At 36.0% G+C, this 23,751-nt stretch overlaps 5 protein-coding genes across 5 annotated transcripts; 2 read left to right on the top strand and 3 right to left on the bottom strand.

The window, feature by feature from the left end:
- Positions 1-1,188: 1,188 nt before the first annotated feature.
- Positions 1,189-2,445, bottom strand: LOC108217440 (delta(12)-fatty-acid desaturase FAD2). The gene has a single exon (XM_017390271.2). It carries the CDS (start codon positions 2,424-2,426, stop codon positions 1,260-1,262), a length of 1,167 nt encoding a protein of 388 aa, XP_017245760.1. The 5' UTR covers positions 2,427-2,445; the 3' UTR covers positions 1,189-1,259.
- A 1,258-nt stretch (positions 2,446-3,703) lies between these two features.
- Positions 3,704-5,182, bottom strand: LOC108218481 (delta(12)-fatty-acid desaturase FAD2). The gene has a single exon (XM_017391441.2). It carries the CDS (start codon positions 5,067-5,069, stop codon positions 3,918-3,920), a length of 1,152 nt encoding a protein of 383 aa, XP_017246930.1. The 5' UTR covers positions 5,070-5,182; the 3' UTR covers positions 3,704-3,917.
- Positions 5,183-7,386: 2,204 nt separating this feature from the next.
- Positions 7,387-10,601, top strand: LOC108218482 (delta(12)-fatty-acid desaturase FAD2). Its single transcript, XM_017391442.2, has 2 exons — positions 7,387-7,524; positions 9,249-10,601. Exon 2 carries the CDS (start codon positions 9,261-9,263, stop codon positions 10,407-10,409), a length of 1,149 nt encoding a protein of 382 aa, XP_017246931.1. The 5' UTR covers positions 7,387-7,524; positions 9,249-9,260; the 3' UTR covers positions 10,410-10,601.
- A 5,562-nt stretch (positions 10,602-16,163) lies between these two features.
- Positions 16,164-17,021, top strand: LOC108218089 (VQ motif-containing protein 25). The gene has a single exon (XM_017391010.2). It carries the CDS (start codon positions 16,291-16,293, stop codon positions 16,831-16,833), a length of 543 nt encoding a protein of 180 aa, XP_017246499.1. The 5' UTR covers positions 16,164-16,290; the 3' UTR covers positions 16,834-17,021.
- A 1,286-nt stretch (positions 17,022-18,307) lies between these two features.
- On the bottom strand, positions 18,308-23,675 carry LOC108215859 (probable plastid-lipid-associated protein 13, chloroplastic). The gene is made up of 7 exons (XM_017388452.2): positions 23,291-23,675; positions 23,076-23,197; positions 22,916-22,999; positions 22,269-22,365; positions 20,319-20,535; positions 19,332-19,384; positions 18,308-18,760 (listed from the first exon to the last, which is right to left on the bottom strand). Exons 1-7 carry the CDS (start codon positions 23,513-23,515, stop codon positions 18,668-18,670), a joined length of 891 nt encoding a protein of 296 aa, XP_017243941.1. The 5' UTR covers positions 23,516-23,675; the 3' UTR covers positions 18,308-18,667.
- Between the last annotated feature and the right edge of the window lie 76 nt (positions 23,676-23,751).

The following is a 23,751-nucleotide window of genomic DNA, read 5'->3' on the forward strand; positions in this document are numbered from 1 at the left end:
ATTAAGCCTATTATCATTCGCATAATGAATTTTATACCAATTCTTCTAAGAAGGCTTAGTTGAATATACATAGAGTTTTGGTGCACTACAGACTATTAAATACAAATGTGAATAAGTGTTTTAAAATTATGGGAAGATTTGTGGGTGTCGAGAATGGACTCTGTGGTGGATCTTGGTGAACTCTAATGGAGAGATGATAAATTATTGGTTCTTAAATTTGTCTGGAGTTCATATAAATTTTATCGGAAGGTTTTAGTAGGCTTGAGAATGATTCATGTAAATTTTATCGGAAGATTTTAGTAGGCTTGAGAAAGATTCAATGGAATCGGAAAGGGTGAGATAAAGTATCGGCTCTTGAACTTATTTAGAACCCTTATAAATTCTATCCGAAGATTTTAGTAGGGTCGAAATGGATTGAGTGGAATTGGAAGCGGCTCTCAACACATGATGAGATCTGGGTGTGTGGGTGATAGTGTCTGGGGTGAGCCAAGAAACTGCACCATTGTTTATATAATCTGGGAGCCAGCACCGAAGACCTGATCATCGTGGCTGAGAGCATCTTCAAGGGTAATCCCTATATTGGTTACTTAAAATATAATAAAAAAATGATTACTTAAAATATAAGTAAGCAAAAAGTTGTTTTACTCCAATGGTATTACCTATACCTGTTACCTATAATTTAAAAATTAATATTTATTCAATATATAAGATAATATATATGAAAAGAGGTAAAGTTGAAGTAAATATATGTTATATTATAGGTAATATTGATGATGTGGCACTATAGGGGTTGGCTTTTTGCTCCCTCAAATAAGGGGATGAGTTTTCTCTCCCCTAAAATTTTTAGGTGATAGGGAGTTGCGTTGGAGGAATGATTTTTGATCCTAACCCCTAAATCTTGTCCACCTAGACCAAATATGAGTAAGGAGAGCTTGTATTGGAGTTGCTCCGATTTAGAAACAGTGCTCCGATTATTTATTTTTCGTGTCTCATCCCAAGCAAAATTTGTTGATAAGCTCTCTTTAAGTGAGTATACATATACTTTACAAATACATAATCTCACATTAGAACTTACAAGAAATAAATTCAGATGAATTATGAGCTAAAACTGCATACATAGCAAGGCTTTTCATAGTAAACCATTTACTCCAAACTGTTGCCTCACACTTGGTGTTTATTCATTTTTGTCATATCAAATTGCATCATATCAGCTGTCCGCATACCAGGATTTATCTGCTCATTATCATTAAAGACACCACTTAACTCTCAAGCTTATTTTGGAACCAGTAGACTCCTCTGGCCTTATCACCATCCTCTGCCTCGACATAGAGACATTCCTTAGCCTCTCTCCACATTGCCACGTAAAACGGAGTGGGATCGTAATGATAGTAATCCCCCAACACGGGCTTGATCGCCTCAGTTGCCTCCTCAGCATGATAATGTGGGATGCTGGAGATCAAATGGTGAAGCACATGAGTATCAGCTATGTGGTGGAACACTTTGTTCAGAATTCCGTAGTCTCTGTCGACTGTGGCCAGAGCTCCTCTCAGCCAGTCCCACTCGGAAGAATCATAATGAGGTAGAGAAAGATGAGTGTGGTGCAGAAGAGTAATCATCACCAAGAATCCATTGACAACATGTAGAGGAGCTCCGTAGACAAGCATCACCCATGTGAAGCCTTTTACTAAAGCAACCTTGTACACCAAATAGCATCCGGCAAGGAAACCAATATCTGATAACAAGATTTGAACTCTCTCACGATCGGAGTAGATGGGACTGTATGGGTCAAAATGGGAAGCATGTCGATCGTATGTTCGTCCGGCTATGTTTACGATCAAGTACAAAGGCCATCCTAAGGTGAGGGTGAATGCAATGATAAAAACTCGGCCTACTGGATTGTTGAAGTAACGGTAATAAGGTCGGATAGTCTGTTTAAATCGAGGAACATGGTTCTCATCGCGATCAAGAGAATTAGTGTTGGCATGGTGACGACGGTGACTAATTTTCCAAGAAAAGTAAGGGACGAGGAGGAGAGAATGAAGAACAAATCCAACAGTGTCGTTGAGCCAGTGATAGTCGCTGAAGCCATGGTGGCCGCATTCATGGGCAACGACCCATACAGCAAACATGAAACAACCTTGAACATAAACATAAGCCGCCCATACAACGTAAGATAAAGGTTCCGGGAGGAGGTTAATGTAGTTTGTGGCTGCATAGGAGAGGAGGAAACAAACAGTTAAATCATAAATGAGGTAGGATGATGATCTAAGAAGCGAGCGCTCGAAACAATGGGCTGGAATGGCCTTCTTGATGTCTGCAAGCGTGAATGGTGGCTTTTCATGGGGAACTCGTCGGAGTACATTGTCTTTCTCTTCTCCTCCCTTTGGCTCACCGTTCGATTCTGGCATTCGACCACCTTTGCCCATTGTCTAATTAGAGTTCGCAAATGTGACCAAAACTTCAAAAGAGAATATAACTGGACTAGCTTGATCAGGCTACATTTCGTGTATATAAGAACATAAATTATGCGCATCTACATGTTTTTAAATCTCAGATACTTTTGGAGATGTTAATGGGACAAACTAAAGAAGACAGAAAAATTCAATATGCCATCATAGTATTCATCAATCATGGACAAACAAAATCTCAAAACATAGTATGGACAAGTAGTAGAATATATATTAATATAATACTTAGACTCACGCTTAGGTGAGGACATCTCTCGTGTGGAAATAGTTGTGCTGTAGTTTATAGTCTGGGGAACAAGAACAATTTCCGCAAAAGACGTGGGACAACTATAACACAACAAGAACGAATTAGTTTATACATGAAAATTTCAGCACAGGTGGATCATAGGAAGTTATCGACAAAGACTCAGATTATTAGTCTTTCATCTATTCACAATCCACAGATAACATTGAGAAGTAAGGTATATACTGGGATCTGTGGTTGAAATATGTGTTTAAGTGTTTCTACTGCTCTGTTTTATTCGGCCGAAGTCATCGAAAACGTTAGACTAGGGTGCATGCGGCCACCGTCTTGATTGAAGCTTGGATTTGTCGATTTAACCGTATATATGTCTCGTCCATACATAACTAGACTACGTTTATTCCTAGTTTATCAAGTAATATTCTCCGCCTGTGTTGCCTGGAAGTGAAAAGGTTAGTGCAGAAGGCGAGAAGGGTACAGAATCATTTTTATTATTATACATGTAAAACCTGCTTAAAGACATGTGATTATGTGATCCAGATAAAAGATTCGGGTATATACTTCTCATATTAGGTTAAAGATCTGCATTAGGTTTTTAAATTTATCTCCTTGTACATGCAAATAGAACCAGCATATAATGTTTAACATGCTAATGAAACTGGCAATTGATTAATGATAGGAGAGATGATTAAGGCTCAGTTCTGTCGAAACACAAGTAGAGGGCATCTAATCATCTCGTGAGACTTATCCCTAACATCCTCATTATACGATGCAGGGTCTCATAGATCTTGATCTTATGAGAGAGACAAAATGTTTGATCCCAAACACATAACACAGAAACGGAATCCTAGTTTAAGTGACGATAGCTTGATTACAAAGTTTTGGTTAACAAGATGAATTTTGATGTTTGTGACTTTGTGTTCACTACGAAAGTATTCAATTCATTACTGATTTGGAACTATAGACAGTGTAACTTAAATCAAATAAGCAAATATACATTCGAAGATGAGAGTTTTATTAATCATGATTAACGGAGTCTAACCGCCAATATAATCTCATACAAGCGGCTCAGATGTTAATCTGGCAGTTCAAAGGATACAAACCAATGATATTAATTGATTTGTATCTTAAAAACAGATACATGATACATCAAAAACTACTTGAATGATCATGAAGCACAGTCTATATCTTCTGTTTCAGTCATCGCTTCAGAACTTGCTTCTGTACCAGTAGACTCCCTTAGTCTCGCCTTCATCTTTCTCCACGTAAATGCATTCCTTCATTTCCCTGTACATTGCTTTAAGGATCGGAGTTCCATCATACTGATAGTACTCTCCCAAAATCGGCTTCATTGCTTCTGTGGCTTCCAGTCCGTGATAATGGGGAATCATGGAGAAAATGTGGTGACAGACATGAGCATTGCATACGTTGTGGAACACCTTGTTCAGGATTCCGTAATCTCTGTCCACGGTGCAAAGAGCTCCTCTCAACCAGTCCCACTCGGTGGAGTCATAGTATGGCAGTGATGGGTGAGTGTGGTTCAATATGGTGATGAGCACGAACCAGCCATTAACAACGAGCAATGGGCCTCCATAGACACAGAACACCCATGCAAATCCCTTGGCCAACACGAGTTGGTATAGTCCGTAAATAACAGCGAGAATAGCAATATCAGAGATAATGATTTCCTTGCGCTCACGGTCCGAGTAGAGTGGGCTGTGAGGATCGTAGTGGGAAGTCCACCTCTCGTATTTGTGTCCGGACACATTGAACATCAAGTACAATGGAAAACCAATGAGAAGTGTGGTGAGCCACACAAGGACTCGGCCAGGTGGGTTGTTAAGCAACTTGTAATAGTTACGGATATTGGACTTGAATCTGGGGACATAAACCTCGTCATTTTCAAGGGACTGAGTGTTTGCATGGTGACGACGGTGACTAATTTTCCAGGAGAAGTATGGAACCAAAAGAGAAGAGTGGACAACGAGGCCAACAAGGTCATTGATCCAGTTGTAATTACTGAAAGCATCGTGGTCGCACTCGTGCCCAACGACCCAAGCGCCGGTGAGGACACAGCCTTGAACGGCAATGTAAGCAGCCCAAGCCACGTAATTAAGAGGGCTGGGAAGATACTGGTCAATGTAGTTGGTGGCCACATAGTAAAGAGCGTAGGCCATGAGGAGATCCTGAATAAGGTAGCGGAAAGAGGTGACCAGAGACTTCTCGAAGCAATGAGCTGGGATTGCTTTCTTCAAGTCTCCAATTGTGAATGGAGGCTTCTCATGTGGAGCGCGCTTCAGCGCTTCTGCTGCAGTCTTCTTCCCGCTTGGGGGATCCGACATTCGTCCACCACCACCCATTTTTTAAGTAGTAATCTAGGTATCTTTCTCCTCCCCTTAACTCTGCTACTTAGTGTTGGTTCTTATTATACTTTGGCTTCCCTGGAGCTGAGTATATATAGGAATAAATAAGCAGGGTAAAAACTAACAAGTATCTAAGCTAGTAGTAAAACAAACTGAGTAGGATACTATGATGTCACTGATACATGAAGCGCCCGCCTCTCGCGTGTAAATATTGACTTTACTGATTAATGTTTGTGTTGTTTGAAACGATTCCAAGTCCTTAAGGACTGCTGCTACATTTCTCCCGGTCCAGATAGGCAGGCGCAGAGGTTTGCTACGTTTTCTAAGATCCAGAATTCAGAGGTTTGTTTGTTTTGGTCTCTAGTAATACCATTGTTTTAAACCATCGTTGTCGGTTTCTTCCAAGATTGTCTTTTTCTTGCTGTCCCCGATGATTTTAAGGTGGGGGAATAAAGATATATTCCATGGACTAGGAGGCCGAAATATCCTATTACAATGCACAATATTACACTGAGGTGCCTATATTTGTTTGGTTAGAAAATATTTCAGCATGATGTTAACGTGTATGTTCAACCTTCAGGTTGAAATGTTTCTTAAGTTTATCGCTTATCGACAAATGAATTTAACCTCTATACTCGCTTATGTTGTAGATATCGGATTACAGGCATATTCCATTGTTTTCACTGTGCCAATCTTCTTCTTCCTAAAAAACATACCGATGAATATTAGAATATCAGATACTGAAATACCGAATTTTAATTAGCATAATCTTATTTAAAAAATGTTAACTATTCAAAAAGTATTCTCAAACCTAGTTGCACACAGTAATAATGAGATTTCTCTTATTCAAATAAATCATCCAATTAAATTTAATCGTCTTTCTATCACCTTATTTAAAAAGAAAATTATAGAATATATAATATTATTCTTTTTTTATTGTGGGCTAAGTTAGAAAAATTAGAGAATCTGTGGTCGGGATATGGTCAAAACAATCCCACTTGAGGTCTTGAAGGCTCAGTCCATAACAAGTGCACACACAACACAGTCCAAAGTCATTATAAATTACAAATTCGTATCACGTGCAAGTTCTATTTTATACGAGTAGTCATAATAAACTACTCACAAGTGCGTGCTGTGGCGTGCTTATGTTTAAATAATTCTTTCATTTTACATTTTAAATTCTTTTATCTCGCACAAAATAATTGGACAACCAATATTTTAATATCTTATAAATTGTAAAGCAAAGATTGAAATCAGTGGTCGATACTGAAGCAACTAAGCGAGTGATAAGCCGCCTATAATGACCAGAAACTTGTGTATGCAGCCATTCATCATGAGTCATGAGGGTCAAGTGTTAAGAACTTGAGATGTAACATTCTGCTTGTGTCAAAAACGGCATGCTCAACATTATATTAGCTCAACGTGGAGGGGCCGAAAGTAAAACAAAGTTATAAGATTTATATAGCCTGCCAAAGTTGAGTCACTTCCGACTCAATAAAATATTTCAAAGATAAAAGTGATTCTTTAAATCTGAAATTAAATGAGTAATATCAAACAATTATAATAATAATAATAATAAAATAATAATTAATATTGTGTGTCAGCATTCTCATTATATCATTAAATTAAATTTTATTAAGAAACTGATTATAGATATTAAATAAATTTAATACTATGGGTATCTACATGCGGTATCTTCTAAAAATAAACTCCCGAAGGGAGCAGAATTTGTGATTATACCTCCTTGATTAGAGCCTGTCACGCTTAAGTGCGGTTTACCTTGGTTCACGTAGTTTGCAGGCTATTGCGTGAGTTCGTGAGTTTACCGGTGCGCACCCGAAAGATAGCGGTGGCGGGTTCCTACGTTATAAAAAAAAGGAAAAAAAAAGAAGAAAAGACTTCTGACTATACCCATGTTCCGCGTAGAAAACGAGCTATTTATAAATAAACATAATGCAGATTAAAATATAATTTTTATGTCTCAAAATAATGTTATTTTGTTTTTCTATATTTTGAGATAAAAAAAATATTTCTATACTTTAGTTTCTTATAAAATTTTAATATTTTTTTATTTTAAAAAATAATATAAAAATATAATTTTCATCTCAAATTTTATGGAAAAAAATAAAACGACATTAATTTAGGTACCATGATTATAAGCGGGCAGTAAATGATGGGCTGCAACGCAACGCCCGTGGAAGAGAGAAAAAAAAAAACAGGTCCACAATTTTGTACTACGTGCTTAAAAAATCGTCAAATGGGCGGCCCCACAGATCGGCACGTATACCGAGGATGACAGAAGTGTTTAAACTTAAATACACCTCAACCCATCTCAAATATCAGTTGCAAAGGCCAGCAGTTTTTCAAGACTCTGCATTCTATCTCTTTCCGCCCAGAGAGATTGAGAGAGAGAGAGAGCCCAACCTCTTCTTTTATCTTCTCTTCTGCCAAGGTACCTTCTGAGTTTCTTTATCTCTCTGTATGCATATGTCAGATCTAGGTGTGTACATCACGGGTTTTTCTTAGCTTTAGATTATTGTGCAACTGTGTATGCGATTTTATCTGTTTTATCTATAGAGCTTGGGTCTTTTTTCTCATTAAGGGTTTCTGATTGAAGGTAATGGCTTGTTTGATGCGGGTTCATTCTCTATTTGATGTTTCTGACTAATTCTACATTTTTTATATGTGTTGGAAAGGTTTTTGGTTTAATTCTTATTTGTGTATAATTTTTCTTGTACATTATGTGTTTGTGGCAACAAGATTGAATGTTTATCGGATTGAATTCAATGTGAAAGATGTGAGTTTGATTTTGTTAACTTGTTTTGTCAGTGTTCAGAGAGGGAGGGAGGGAGAGTCGGAGAGAGAGAGGGATGGAGGGAGGGAGAGGGGGGAGAGAGAGAGAGAGATTTTGGAAACAATCTCAGAGAGAGTCCTCACTGGTTTTTATCATCACATAATCACATCTCAGATCCTCAATTAGTCTTTAAGATCATATATTAGGGGCATATATAGTATTAATAAGGTTGTTTAGTGAGATAGGACCGGGAGCAATATTGTCATGTAATCATGTTAGACAATGAAAGAAGGAACTCACCGGCCCTCCTTCATATACGCTACACACCAGAGGACTGGTGGGGACTCCCCACTAAATTCTTAAAGTGCACTACTGGAGTAATAAATTTGTATAAATTGTCTATTCATGTCCTGTGTCGAAGTCCATCTGATAACAACTTGTGATAAATGATTGACATAGGCCTAGATTTTGCTGAAGTTATAAACTTTTTTCGTGAATATTTGAACTTAATACATTTTAGCTTGAAGAAAACTTTGTGTAGGTTGATCCCATTTCATTTTGCTATTTTTCTCATGGATCTTTAAAAAAAAAAAATTCCTAGTTATGGTTCTTCCGGGTTAAATTTTGCTCAAATTACTTTTTTAGCCTGAACCTGTAATATTTGATGATTTTTTGCATTTGTTTATCTTTATTTTCTCCCCTCTTTTCGCTAAGCCTCTGCCCAGATACACTCAATATGACCATTCCGAATAGTAAAATTGTCATACTGCCAAAAAGTTCTGAACAATGTAACAGAAATGTAAAGACTGTATATATCGATGTTGTACGATTGTCTTTATGTTTTGTTTTAAATGATTACTTGTTTTTCCTTCTTCATGCTTCATTTTTTGCTGTAAAAATAGGATCTCTATTGCATGAGAAACATGTCATCAGTTCTAATTCTAATTAGAAGTCAACATGTAATTTTCGTAAATAGTTGTGAATGCCTGTCAATGTCCTCACTCAAAAGTCAAAATTACTGTCTACCATGCCTTGTTAGTTTTGGGCTGTATTTTAGGAGTAAACAAACCTCTCATGCGAACTACATGTGCTATGCCATGGTCTTCTGCAATTCTTGCTCAATACTGACCTTTGGGTGTATAATCAGTGCTTATGACTATCCTTGCCAGTCAGTGATAAAGTTGCTAAATGCCATTACTTTCTTGTTCAGTTCACTGATGATTTTTCATCACATAAAAAAACTTCTACTGCTGGTTTTTCTTTTAATATGTGCTTGAAACAGAGACATTGTGAGACTGTAAGATGTTTTCCTATGTTCTTGAGTGTTCTTGAATTAACAATTATCATTTAGTTGTGCTAACCATTACACTATGTTCTTCCAGGACTATTGAAAGATGGGTGCAGGTGGACGGATGCCAGTTGACCCCCAGGGAAAGAAATCGGAAGAAGTTCTCCAACGAGTTCCTGTCTCAAAGCCTCCATTTACAGTTGGGGATATTAAGAAAGCCATACCACCACATTGCTTCAAGCGTTCTGTCCTTCGCTCTTTCTCATATGTTGTGTATGACCTTGCCATTGCATCCGTCCTCTACTATGTTGCCACCAACTATATCCAACTCCTTCCCCACCCTCTTGCTTACATAGCCTGGCCTATATATGGTTATGTTCAGGGCTGTTTCTTAACCGGTATTTGGGTCATTGCCCATGAATGTGGCCATCATGCCTTTAGTGATTACCAATGGCTTGATGACACAGTTGGCCTTGTCCTCCACTCCTCCCTTCTTGTCCCTTACTTTTCCTGGAAGTATAGTCATCGCCGCCACCACTCCAACACTGGTTCCCTCGAGCGTGATGAGGTGTTTGTACCCAAACCCAAATCTGAGCTCCAATCTTTTGCCAAGTACATTAACAACCCACCTGGCCGTGTCCTCACACTTCTTGTTACCCTCACACTAGGTTGGCCCCTATACCTGTTATTCAATGTTTCTGGTAGGCACTATGAGAGATTTGCATGTCATTATGATCCCAAGAGCCCCATTTACTCAGACCGTGAACGTCTTCAGATCCTAGTTTCTGATGCTGGTGTACTTGCTGTGAGTTACGGATTATACCGCCTAGTAGTAGCAAAAGGTCTTGCTTGGGTACTTTGTGTTTATGGAGGTCCTTTACTAGTTGTGAATGGATTTCTTGTGCTTATCACGTTTTTGCAGCACACTCACCCTGCATTGCCACATTACAACTCATCGGAATGGGATTGGTTGAGAGGAGCTCTAGCCACAGTTGACAGAGATTATGGAATTCTGAATAAGGTGCTCCATAACATCACTGATACTCATGTAGCTCACCATCTGTTCTCGACAATGCCACATTACAATGCCATGGAGGCCACAAAAGCGATCAAACCGATATTGGGTGATTATTACAGGTTTGATGACACCCCAGTTTTTAAGGCGATGTGGAGGGAGGCGAAGGAGTGCTTATATGTTGAACCTGATGAGGGTGACCAGGGCAAAGGTGTCTTCTGGTACAACAATAAGCTCTAGAATGACATTAAATTAATGAGAGAAACCGTGGGGAGGTGAGATTGTTGTTAGCAAATGATCATTTACTCCCCTAATTAGTTTTACTCTAGGTTGTTTTTGTACTGTGAACCTCCTGATCTTATCAGCTTCAATAAATATGTTGTAAACTTGTAATGGTTGGTGGATTAAATGTTTGAAGACGGTTCTGAATTACTTCACGTTGTGTTTAAAGATGGTACTGAATTGCTTTAGGCTGCTAGAACTTTAAATAGGAGAGAAATGAAAACAATATGCTCTGGTTGTTTTTATTTTAAAGGAGAGGAGATTAAAAGTGGAGAAATTTTAAAATTTCCTCGTATAGCTGTGCTCTTGAGTTTTTTCATTACTTCAATTTTAGATTGATTGGTTGTGATCCTCCCACATAACCTTTTTCATGTATTCATATGTCATTTTCTTTCTAAAATTTTCAGTTCTTCAGACAGAAAAATTCAGGGGCACGAGATAGAAAAAAAATACTGTGCCGGTTTGTTTACAAGAAGCTGTTTCTGGCTTCTACTTTTTTTGACCCGTTTGTGTAAAGAAGTAGAAGCACCTTTAAAAAGTTGAAAATGCTAACTTCTCTCTCACAACTTCTGATTCTTTTCGAAACACTTTATTAACCTATTTCCTTCTCACTTCTACTTCACTTATTTAATTTAAGCAAGAAGTCATTTTTTAAGTTAACCCAAATGGACCCACTAATTCTTTGTTTAAAAAGAAAATTCTAAAGCTTTAAGTTTTTCACTCCTCTTAGAAAAATATACATTTGTATACTTTCTTTCAAATAAGTTCTTTTAACGAAATTTACAATCCACTAGGCCACTTGGCCTAGGAGACGCACGGTGTGACCAACCGTGGTCGTGAGCTTTTATTTAATTTGTATTTCGGTTCCCTCTATCCCTAACTTTTCTATTAATCAGTTGGCCAGGCCAACTCTTTGGCCCATATGCCTAAAATCTTTTTTGCCCCAATTAACAGCCATGACCCAATCCAAAACTATTGAGTATTACCCCTGGATTATAAACAAAATACACATAATTTTATTTTATTTTCTTTGTCCGCAAGACTGCAACTCAGCTTGTTTCGATGTTTTGGCTTGAATTTTGATCTTGTTGCTTTCCATTCTGGTGAAACACACGGCCTCTGCCGCATTACATTATCAGGTACTACTCTTATTAATTTCTATCATTTCTACAGTTTGATATTTAGGGTTAATTAGCGGTTAATTTTTTTATGTGAGGCTTTGGTTGGAATTAATATTTTAGACGGCTATCCTACTTAAATCGATATATAAATTGTATGATAGGCCATGTTATTATATTACTTTGTGTTATCTTTATTTATTACAGACTTACAGTTATATAAATGGACAAAACACCTCCTATCGAGTCCTTTTTTAAGAGAAAAAGTTCAGAAAATTCAGAGATTCAAGCTTCAAATATCCCTATTGATTCCAATACCGTGACTTGAAAGAGCGACGAGCTCAATTTTAATGTATTAAACATGAATTATATAATTTATTCTGACCCCCTAAAGAATATATTTCTGCGTGCGCCCCTGTTAGCATCCAGGAAAATTAGTCATCAGGTCTGAAAAACGTTAAGTCTATGATCCTTGTTGTATGGTACGAATTGCCGAATTTCATAAAATCGATCAAAAATTATAAATAAGTAGCGGTGAAAAAAATAATGAATTCGTTGTTTTTCATGAAAAGATGATATACTATGCAAAATATTATTCCATGTCCCAAAATAAATGTCACTTTGACTTTTTTCACGTAATTTGAGATGCAAAAATAATATAATTTTACATATTATTTTTCAAAATTTTCTTTTCTAGAATAAAATTTAACATCTATATTTTTATTCAGAAAATGAAATTTTGAAAAATAATATATAGAAATATATTAATTTTGCATCTCAAATTATGTGAAAAAAGTCAAAGTGACATGTATTTTGAGACGGAAGGAATAGAAAAAGAAAGCAGTTGTGATGAAGGTTTTGGGGAAGCAAATTATAAGCTGAGAATCTGGCATGATACTAGTTTCCTCTTGTGTTATTCACGTTCCACACAAAACGCGGAATCATCATATACTCCCAATTATTGGAGCCCAACCACACCCGTATGGGAGACATGTTTTAAACCCCCACCTCCTTTTTTCTCTTGTCTCATCTTCCAAAACTTCAATTTAATTTGAGGGTGCTTGGTGGTAATGTCAGGGTTTGTTGTACGCAACTCTGCACTACTTAAAAGAGTAGAAATGGTGTAACAGAAAAAATGATTGGACACCTTAATAACTGGTGCAACAATCATAACTACTGCACAGTGCGGATTTTGACATATATTCCATTCCGAATAGTGTTAGGTGTAAAGAATCGTGTACAAAAAATTTGTACACAATGACATGGCAATTGATTGTATGCTACTATCCTGGGCGAAAAAGTAACTCATTCGTGAGTTTTTGATTTTCGGCGATTCTTTTTTATTGATTGTATGCTACTATCCTGGATCGGCTGTTATAAAGTAACTAAGGAAGGGATGAAAAATGGAGTCAGTTGGAAACGAGCATAGTGTGATTGGGAGTGACGAGAGGCAGAAAATATGATGATGCAAGCAAGGGATACTCCATGCATGGTTGATATTATTATACATGAGTACTAGTACTACTACTAGTTATTTGTGGTCGCATACTATTGGTGCGTGAATGACTGAATTTCCACACGCTCGAGCTCTTCCCAGTACTTGTGCACTCACAGACATATGTTTCCTCACAATATCTTAAATATCATCCCCTCAATTTCTATGATTGCTCACTGCAAGTAATTCGTACGTACACTACCCATCATGCTACACACTAGTACTTAAGAGAGGTCTATGAACACACACTTCTGTTTGTATGCAAACATTTATACAGATCATGTGTGCCTGTTGTTTGGTTGCAACACTTGGAATTTTAGTAAGTACGCTGCACGAATAATTACAAAACCAGTTTTATGTTTACAACATTATATGGTTGGTCATCATAAAGAGAACTCTTATATAAATATTTACTCGGAAATGATATTAGTAGTTTTGTCTTTATAACATTACATGGTTATCCTGTCATTACAAAAAAAACGCATATGTAAAATTTTACTTAATGAGAATAAGAAGTATATTTTTGGCTTTCAAAAAAGAAGTATATTTCTGATGTACAACATATTGTTCACTCGTGTTTGTACATCAAAAAAATTATTCTTAGGGGTCATTTGTTAACCCCTGAACGAGACTAGATTAGCTGAATGATGTCTCGTTCAGAATTCATCTCATTTGTTTAAGCTTGCATATCTCTGGACGACGCCTCCATTTCCTCTGGACGACTGGGCTTTAATTTTGCAGCTGGATGGTTCAAAAGAGCACGCACCATGTGCACACTTTTCAACCTTGCTTTTTGTTGGCTTTTATGTAGTTTAAGTTTTATCAATTATAATATTTTTTATATGAATATAGTTTATAGTCTTTATTTGCATAATTACAATATATTTTTGATTATATTATTTATTTATCCGAAAATTTTATTTCTCATACAGAAATTCGATTCAGATTTAACAAATGATAAAATAAATTATTCGTCCAGAAATTTTATTCCTTCAAATTTTTTACTCATCCAGAAATTTGATTCAGATTTAACAAATGACCCCTTATTCTCATTACTACTCGTGTTTAAAATCTTTTGTTTTAAATGACGTTCTCAACACGATAATCAATGATATCAGAACTCTGATTTATATTTCAAGTTCTAACGCTCCATCAGCGACAATATGCTGCATTATGTTCAATTACTCCCATTTAATCAGATGACGTGGTATCGCATGTAATGAAAGCCGCGTTGGAGCTAGTCATGTTGGCTGTTAGTTAAAGAAGGCTGTTCCCTGTTAGAGAAACCAAACATGCGGACCACGCTCCATGTGGCACTCCTGTGACAAATAAGAGTACTACTCCCTCCGTTTCTTTTTTTTTTCCTGTTTGTGATGTCGGTACTGTTCATAACATGAGACAAATTATTAATTTACATCTAATCTATAAAACTAAATATAGTCATGAGTGATCTTGTTAGATTCGTATTAACGAGTACTTTAATACGGTGAAATTTTTATATTTAATGCTACTACGAAATTAAAGATATTAACGATCAAAAGTGTGTGTTGGCAAACGTGAAAAGTACAAACAGGAAAAGTATTTAGAGACGGAGGGAGTAAATAAATATTATAATTGTTCGATTTTTAAAATTATGAATATGAATTAATGTTTAAAAAAAGAAGAATAATACTCCCTCCGTCCCTATTTATCTGTCCACTTTGGAAGTAAAAATTTGTCCCTATTTATCTGTCCATTTATACTTTCAAAACTAATTTAATGATAGTTTTTCAAATATATCTCCATAATTTCCATTTTCAAGGCTTGACTTATTTAAAACTTGGTTGAATTCATGTTTTCGAGACATAAAGTAGAGGTATTCCACCATTTTCAAGATATTAATTAGAGGTATTTAATGAAAAAGTTCATACAATCAAGGAATACCTTGGTATGTGTTTTTTTCTCCAAAATGGACAGATAAAAAGGGACGGAGGGAGTATATAATTAATTATAAAAAATATATAAAAACAAGAAACAACATAACAATAATAATGACAGAGGATCACCAAATCTCGGCACTTGCATCACGATTCACAAACCTTATCACACCAGACTCATGTTCGCCGGCTAGGCCGGCCCACAACAACCATATACTCCCTCCGTCCCTTTTTATCTGTCCATTTTGGAGAAAAAAACACATACCAAGGTATTCCTTGATTGTATGAACTTTTTCATTAAATACCTCTAATTAATATCTTGAAAATGGTGGAATACCTCTACTTTATGTCTCGAAAACATGAATTCAACCAAGTTTTAAATAAGTCAAGCCTTGAAAATGGAAATTATGGAGATATATTTGAAAAACTATCATTAAATTAGTTTTGAAAGTATAAATGGACAGATAAATAGGGACAAATTTTTACTTCCAAAGTGGACAGATAAATAGGGACGGAGGGAGTAATGTAGTAACAGATTCCAGTGTGACATGTGGGCAGCTATACTAATTTATGCCATGGTATAATACTGGTACACTATTATAAAACACATATACAAGAATTTTGGGGACCTCAGCTAACGCGGTTATATGTTTACTGCTGCCATTTAATTATTTTAGCAAAATTTAATATGACGCTGTTTTTGCATCCACGCGGATGTATAGATTATGTGCCCTTAAAACCCTTTCTGTTGCTGCTATTATAAATCAAAATCTATTGGCGATTAATATCCCATTACTTTTAATAAACATAATTATTTTAAAAATTCAAAATTTAGAATTACAGTACTCATACTATATTGATTATGTAGGTCGGTATTTTGTGGGTCATTTTCGGGTCATTTCAGGATCGAAAATGCTGCACTCGTTCCTCTCCCCTCAATGGCTCAATCTCTAATCTCTATACATTGTTGCATAATTTTTACAATTTTATCAAAAAAAATAATTAATCTTATGTAACGAACTATAAGACAAACAAAATGAGTAACTGAAGTACAGGGCAAATATGAAACAAATAGTACTAGGGGACCTTGAGTTTGTATATTTTGTTTCCACTGTACATAACATTTAAAATGATAACTTGAATCTTGCCTTCCTCATGTATATAAATATAAACCACCTTCCACTTCTCCTTCCAAATTAACAAACACTCCACCAACTACTCCCCTCTCCCCATCTCCCCATTTCAAAAACAAATACACACATTCATCAATCCAATAAAAGAGCTAGCTAACTAGAGACAAAAGCAAGATCATGTATTCAAATATGGAGATTGCTGCTGCTATAATGAACAAGAAACAATCTTGTGTTGCACCACACTCAAAATCCTCCACAACATCCTCCTCATCCTCTTCACTAGGCATGCACAAGAGTTCTCAGATGATGTCCAAAGGCAGGCCTCCTAAAATCCGCATCATTCACATCTTTGCACCAGAGATCATCAAAACCGACGTGGCCAACTTCAGAGAGCTCGTCCAGAGACTCACTGGTAAGCCTTCCTCCCAACACACCACCGTCGGTGCAGCCAAGAAAAAGAGACAGACAAGGACCATCAACTGTCCTGCACTGGCGGTGCCTAAGAAACTCGAGATACGGACAGGGTTCAGGCCGGCTGAGCTGAGGGAGAGGATCAAAGGGGAGGAGGAAATATGGGGAGGGGCTAACTCAGGTGGTGGATTCCTAGGAGGTTTCGCCGATTTGGATGGCTTTATGCAAGAACTCAATGCTTTTCCAATTCTTCCTCTAGATGCTTCTCCCATGGATGCCTTTGCAGATCATCAATCTCAGCTTGCCTAATCAAACACTAAGACTAGATGATCCAATCTCTTCATCTCATCTAATTGCTGCTACTGCTAGAGCTATGATTCATTTATTATTTATTTAATCTTTTAATTGCTTAATTTCATGATCATGCATGACTGATCATTGTAGGACATTTGTAACTTAAGTATCTTCTTAATTAATAGTATCTTCATTCCAGATTCTTGTTCTTTGTAAGTAGGATTTGTTGTATTTTTATATTCGAGCACCCGATAGAGCTCCAATTGGAATTAATCGACTGAGTACGTACTAATTTGTCTCTATATATTTAAAATATAAATGTATCTTTGTGTGTTTGTCTTCATCGAATACCAGATTTGAGAGTTCATGGATTTTTCATGTCAGATTTGTTTTTGTTTTTATAGACTGAATAGACATATGCTTCTTTTTCTCTAATTTTATTTCCATATTCTTAAAACTGTGAAGTGTATGGGTGGTTTAACATATGGAACAAAAAGCTGTATCCATCTTGTATTCCTGCTCAAGAAGATTACTGTATTTGGCTAACCAGACAGGACTTTAAGCTCTTCATCATGCATTGCGTTTCTTGCAAGAAAATTATATATATAATAATATTTAAAAACCTCTTTTTTAATTAAATTTAGTCAAGTCTTTAGATTATACAATTAATTGAAACACACTGTATTTCTTAGAAATAAACACGAAACCGTGTAATCCAACCAGCAGAAAGTGGGAAAGGAAAGGTAAAAAGATCATTGCAAGGATTTCCTTCCGACTTAATTCCCCCCAAAAAAATTACGTTTCAGAAATAAGAATTTAATTCTAAAAAATATATATAGACATGTTTTTTTTCTTCTAATTTATAAATAGAAAAACTAAAACACCTTTTTTCCTAAAATATTGCATGAAGATGAACTTTTTCGAAAATAAGTCATTGTTTTGAAAAAAATAGTTTTTCTCAAATGTTTTTACTCATATTGGTGACTTCCCCAATAGGTTAATATTTAAATCCTGTAATTTATCTTGTAAGCACCTAAATAGTTCTGGAATAATTTTTATTTTGGAATTAAGTGAATAGTCTTAGATTTGACAAATATGATGACTTCCAGACTTAACAAGGCTTGCCAATTTTCCTACCACTCTCTGGATTCTCTCGATTCATTAGAATACCACCAGATGAAACTGGGTTATAATTTTACTGTAAAAAAAAAAAATGCAGGAATGAAGAATCTTCTTAAATGGCGGGAGTCAAATATATGCAAGGGGCCGGCAGGAGAAAAATGAAGCTGTAAAGAAGTATTTTAATGGTGAGGGGCAAATCTTAGTGAAGCGGCTGTAGGAAATGATTGTGCCAGTTCGTCAATGACAAGCACAGCACACAACTAAGTCAACTTTCAAGGAGAATAATAATAATAATTTTTTTAATGGATAACATTCTCTATATGATCAGTTCTACATCTACACCGACCCTTCTTCACGCTTTGTGAGATACTTTAAAGAAAACAGTTGATGCTGGTCACGTATTAAATTATAGTGTCAAGATAAAGAGAGCATGACAGACAGATAAGACACTTCACAAATTACCAACCCCCTCAAGGCCTCAAGTGTTAGTTAGCTCTGCCTATATTTGGTGCCATCAACCATTTCATCTCGGTCCAGACCGGTTGTGCTCACAAAATCGGAAACTTTCCTTATGTAGGCAGGCAGACACATACTTACATGAAAACGATTACATAGAACGGATAAATTGTAGTGTGAAAGAGCAGGAGAGGATTGTCAGTATACTAACTCTGAACTGTAACTTTGTGACATATTACTTCCGGTGTTTGAATATACAAGAGAATTGCATTTAACTCACATACTCTGTAACAGATTCCATGGTCTCCGCAGGGGTATCCAACCTTGTAAGTACTTCAGGTATTCCAGCAGTATCTCTTATTATCTGTATCAGGACAGGGAGATGTTATTTGTGCAACCACATACAGATATCCACTCATAATGTAGAATCATTCTTATTGCAACCCATAAAAGTAAATAATACTACACTAGAAGTATATACTTCTTCAGAAGTAATACTGATCAGGAGTTCCGTCTAGAACATGTCTCGCACCCTTGAAATGATACCGAAACATAAACCAAAACCAAAAGTAAAAGAAACTAATGATGGATTTCCGAACTCCATAGAAGTATATAATCATCATGCTGTGTCCTGGAGACATGTTTATGTGGAAAATGCTTATAAAATATGACTTGACAATTACAAGACTTTGGACCAACCCAAGGGGTAGAACAGCAAATATTAAAAATAAAAGAAGTCTCAAGGAAACAACAGGACTCGATTTAACAATGAAGCGCCAGTTAGATAATGTGATGCTACTGTCTGATGATGCATCTAATTATGTATTTGACATCAGCATATGCAGCAACATCATGCAGAAAAGAAACTCACTGCCAACAACTTAAAGATGAAGTTGCTATAGTTTGACTACAAAAATCAATGGAACTGAACTTACCAAAATTTCTTCGTCAAGATATGAAATCATAAACAATCTTTGGTAAGAACCACCTGAAGACACAAACAGATTATATTTACAAAAGATTCGGAGAGACCCAATTACTTGTATGGATATCTGCAGTAATATATACGGAAAATATGCCTAAGCAGTCAATTATTTAGGTATAGTTTAATAAATAATTTCAAATATTATGCTAGCATAAATAAGAGATTATGACGTTTACATCTCAAATGAATACACAAGCAAAACTTGATATGACAACCATTTTCTTTGTGGATTACCAACTTAAATGCAAAAATAGATTTTGCATTTTCTTTTTAGATCAACACAATATTGCATCATGAGAGATGATGGAAAGTGAAAGTGGATAGAGTTACTTAACTTATTAAAATGAGAAAACCAAAAAATTTACTGAAACAATGTGGTAAAGAAATTTTACTTGATTTGGTAAATATGCAACACTCTCATTTACAGAGAGTCAGAGACTATATTGAAAGTGAATATATAATAGTAACTCAGAGTTGATGGGGGATGTGCTAAAAAGAGAATTCAATTACAAATGTTTCTAAACATAATTAGTGAGATCAAAACTCATATAAAGGAACCTCGAAGTGGACTGTATCACAGTAATATTTAAGTTTTATGTTCGATTCACAAATTCGACAAATAGGATGACCAAATAAATGGTGCCATAAACATACAGTAACATATTACAACCAAAGCTATAATCGTACTAGGTATAATGAACCAACACTTTTGCAATTTAAACTAAAACTATAGTCTTTCTAGAGATGATGAACTAACACTTCTATTTAGCAATTAATCTGTACTAGCCTAAGATACGAGATGTTGGAAGTCAATTTAGGCTCGCCTGATGAAAATTGGTATAAGCACTTGCTTTGGGATATACTTGGATATAATATTCATAACAATAATGATTTATAGAAACAATGCACAAGGTAAATATATTAGTAAGGAGCTCACTGAGAGGGACTTTCAGCCCATTGGTCACAACATCTCTTATAGGAACAGGAAGCTGTTGCATCGTGGTAGCAGCCTGACCAAAAGCACCCCTTAGTTGTTCAGGTATGGTGGATTCATCAATTGTTGGAGACTCGACTATTCCTTCAGCGTATTCTTCTTTCATTCGAAGAGGTCCTTCAACAGATAACTTGGTGGATAATACAAATTTGCTTTCAATCTGCACTTTACCATAAGCACTCAAGTTTTGAGAACACGTGCATCCAAAAAAGTCATAGTAACTTGAGCACTATTATTGTGAAGATATGCTCATATTTTAGTTTGAGCAAAAAATTATTTTTAAAGAAAGTGCAAAATTTTTGTTCCTCGCCCAAGTATACCATACATAAAAGTGACTATCTCTATGATTACCACATACTATACATAGAAGTTAAAACCAAAGTCAGTTGGCTTTCATATTTGATAACCATAGAACTATATAAGCTTTGTTTATACGCACAGGCATATCTGAACTTAGCCCCTTCAAGATAGACCAAAAATATAGAAAGTGGATCTCATAAAAATTAAAACTTATAGCAAACTCAACTATTGATGATTCAACAGAAGTTTATTTTTCAACCAGATGGATTGTGCACATTAACCTTTTTACAGAATTTAAGGACTGATCAACTCCTTTTGAAGTAAAAAGCTGATGGCCGGCTCAAATTTTAAGAGGAAAAAAAAAAAAAAGAGTTCTACCCAAGTTTGACGCCTCCAAACTCTTTTTTTTCTAAAGCAGTCCACTTTTCAGTCAGTATAAGCGAACAAACAGAATTTGATGCCCAGTATACACTAAACTATGTCACTCAGAAGTAGGAACAATAATATCCAGACAAAAATGGACACTGAGTGTTACGATAAAGAAGTCATATAAAAAAACATAACCAACACTTCTTACGATTATATATCGTTTCACTTTCACGAATCAAAACGGCAAAAAAGCACCATTTAGAACTTCTAGTTTAAAAAAGACGGGTGTTCCGAGAGTAAATTTGCAGATATCCCCAACAAACCCTTAATAATTGCTCAAACATATTGAGCTTTGCCAGAATTGTTTCTCCAGTTCTGTTGGCTCAGGTTGCTAATGATTTTATGGTCCTAATAAACATGAAGTAATTGTGGATTGTTTTTGTGTCTGTCACTTTATTACAAAATTACATGTTTGTGAAGGACAATTCAAGATACTCTATAACAAAAATAAAATTAAAGGGAAAAGATATATTGTATACATGTCCATGTATTACAACATATAAACTGTCAAATCTTCCAGTAATGTATGACTACAATATCTATCCATATACAGAATCATAAATGGTTTCACCAGAGCTTCAATCGGTTACTTGAAGTATAATATCCATATATTACAGAATTAACATAACGCGTTTTATCTCAGCTTAGGATGGAGTGCCAAAATGTTAAAGATGTAGGACGAGTTTAAAAAAGGGCACAGAACCTATCTCCATAGGGAAATGGAAACACATATATCCTCAGATATATCAACCATTCATCAACTTGTGATATTTTTAACATTCAAACAATATAAATTATCATGTTTTAAATAAAGATCATAAAACTAGGAGAATAACAGGATCCCAGGTAGAGGAATACTGGTCCTGATTGGTAACTACTAGGGAATGGTTTATACTTACTACCATATGTGATGGGTACAATTAACTATTCCTATTATACTTAAACTAAATAAGCTTCAACTAATCCATCTTTGTAGATATAATCCTCAATTACGTGCTCCACATCAGCTATTCTCGTGACCGGTTTGAATCAGTGATAAGTAGTAATATTGATATGATATCATAAAAATGGAGGATGGTGAAGATTTTAAAGCAAAACATGTTTGACATAAAAATAAATTAGTTCACAACAGTAACTAGCCAGATGCAAATCCCAAATTATTACCGAGTTTAGGAATTTCAACTGTGCAGTAATCTTTGCATTTCCATCCTTAATTAAGACATCCATCTTTGATAAATTTGTCAATGAAGAAGGGAATCTCCTGCAACAATCTGAAGTTAGGGATCCATTTTGCTACCAATATATGAAACTGGAGTTTATATAAACCTACATGCTCGCTAGCAGCCTATCACTGTCCACATAATCATGATAAAGTACTTCTCTAATTGTATATCGGATTTGATGATCTGATTGAAGCACAATCCCATGTACTTACAACAGAATGATTAGATAGGTTTTAAAACGCCATGCCAGGTTATACATCATAGTATTGATTTGTTGAAGCTACTTAAAGATTGATGTGGCATCCTATAAGGCCTACTTGATAATAAATTTAGTAAACAAATGACACTGAATTTCGTAAAAATGTGAATCTTTAGGTCCTTCCTGCCATGTGAATCATTTGAAAGAGTTGTTTCAATTGTCTCTTCCTGTTGTTATTGTTTATTTACGCAGAATAGTTACTCCCTACCTTCTTCCAGCAAAAGAAACAAAACATGATACACGTCTACACTATACTAAATTCCCAAACAAATAAACGCCGTACAATTTGCAAATGCGGAAGAAAAGAATGCACATATTACACCACTTACTCGAAGACAATCTTAGCAGCAAACAGCCCTGGGGTCCCCGTTCCTAGCCACTCGAAATTCCACCTCCCTTCGAGAAACGGAGACCTGAAGAGCTAAAACACCAATTAACATCCTACATTTAACACAAAACCCTTGAAAAATTCTGCAGCTAAAAACATACGTAGTGGGACGAGGCGTTGGATTAAGCCTCTCGAGACTCGTAATCCTCTCATTAACATCAATCCTCTGGACATCAGTCGTCTTCCCAGAAACTAACCCCTCAAAACCCCCAGCATCCTTAAACTAAGCCAATCAAAACGAATTAAATAAAATATTGTTGTAAAATCAGTAATTACACAAATTGAATAAAACAAAGTAATTATAAAAATGTATTACAGCGAGAAGAAGGGACTCTTTAGCAGAGAGGCGCTCCATTTCTTTGGCATAAGTAGCGGAAGCTCCTTGGACAGGTTGCTGCACCATCATTACTCTGCCGACTCTGTGACGGCCGATTTTCCGGCCAAAATTGACGGCGGAGTGAAGTTTCCGGCAGAAAATAGTGACGGGAGAATTAGAACAGCTGGTGCCATAGAATGGAGTGACTTGAATTGAACAAGCCATGGATTGGATTAGTGCGAGTAGAGAGCAATCCTAATTGTCGTATGTGTATAAATGGCGAAATTGAAAGAAGGTGATGAGTGTTAATTGCTTAAAATGTTGAACAAGGATGACCGTTTATTAAGCTCATGGATTCTTTGCTTGCAGAAATGAGTCCTGGGATATTATTAGGAGTACTAATATTTAATATTTGATACCACCGAGTTACGTACGGGGTCCCACACCGAGTCCGGCTTTCG

Source organism: Daucus carota, chromosome 4 (genome assembly GCF_001625215.2).
Source record: "Daucus carota subsp. sativus chromosome 4, DH1 v3.0, whole genome shotgun sequence".
In the NCBI taxonomy this organism is placed as follows: domain Eukaryota; kingdom Viridiplantae; phylum Streptophyta; class Magnoliopsida; order Apiales; family Apiaceae; genus Daucus; species Daucus carota.

What these genes read in the sequence shown, in the direction of transcription:
- LOC108217440 (XM_017390271.2), bottom strand. Translation starts at nt 2,426, where the DNA reads ATGGGCAAAGGTGGTCGAATGCCAGAATCGAACGGTGAGCCAAAGGGA.
- LOC108218481 (XM_017391441.2), bottom strand. Translation starts at nt 5,069, where the DNA reads ATGGGTGGTGGTGGACGAATGTCGGATCCCCCAAGCGGGAAGAAGACT.
- LOC108218482 (XM_017391442.2), top strand. Translation starts at nt 9,261, where the DNA reads ATGGGTGCAGGTGGACGGATGCCAGTTGACCCCCAGGGAAAGAAATCG.
- LOC108218089 (XM_017391010.2), top strand. Translation starts at nt 16,291, where the DNA reads ATGTATTCAAATATGGAGATTGCTGCTGCTATAATGAACAAGAAACAA.
- LOC108215859 (XM_017388452.2), bottom strand. Translation starts at nt 23,515, where the DNA reads ATGGCTTGTTCAATTCAAGTCACTCCATTCTATGGCACCAGCTGTTCT. An exon ending in CCAACGCCTCGTCCCACTAC is followed by an intron (nt 23,000 to 23,075) that starts GTATGTTTTTAG and finishes TTAGCTCTTCAG; the next exon opens with GTCTCCGTTTCTCGAAGGGA. An exon ending in AGTTGAAATTCCTAAACTCG is followed by an intron (nt 20,536 to 22,268) that starts GTAATAATTTGG and finishes GGTAAAGTGCAG; the next exon opens with ATTGAAAGCAAATTTGTATT.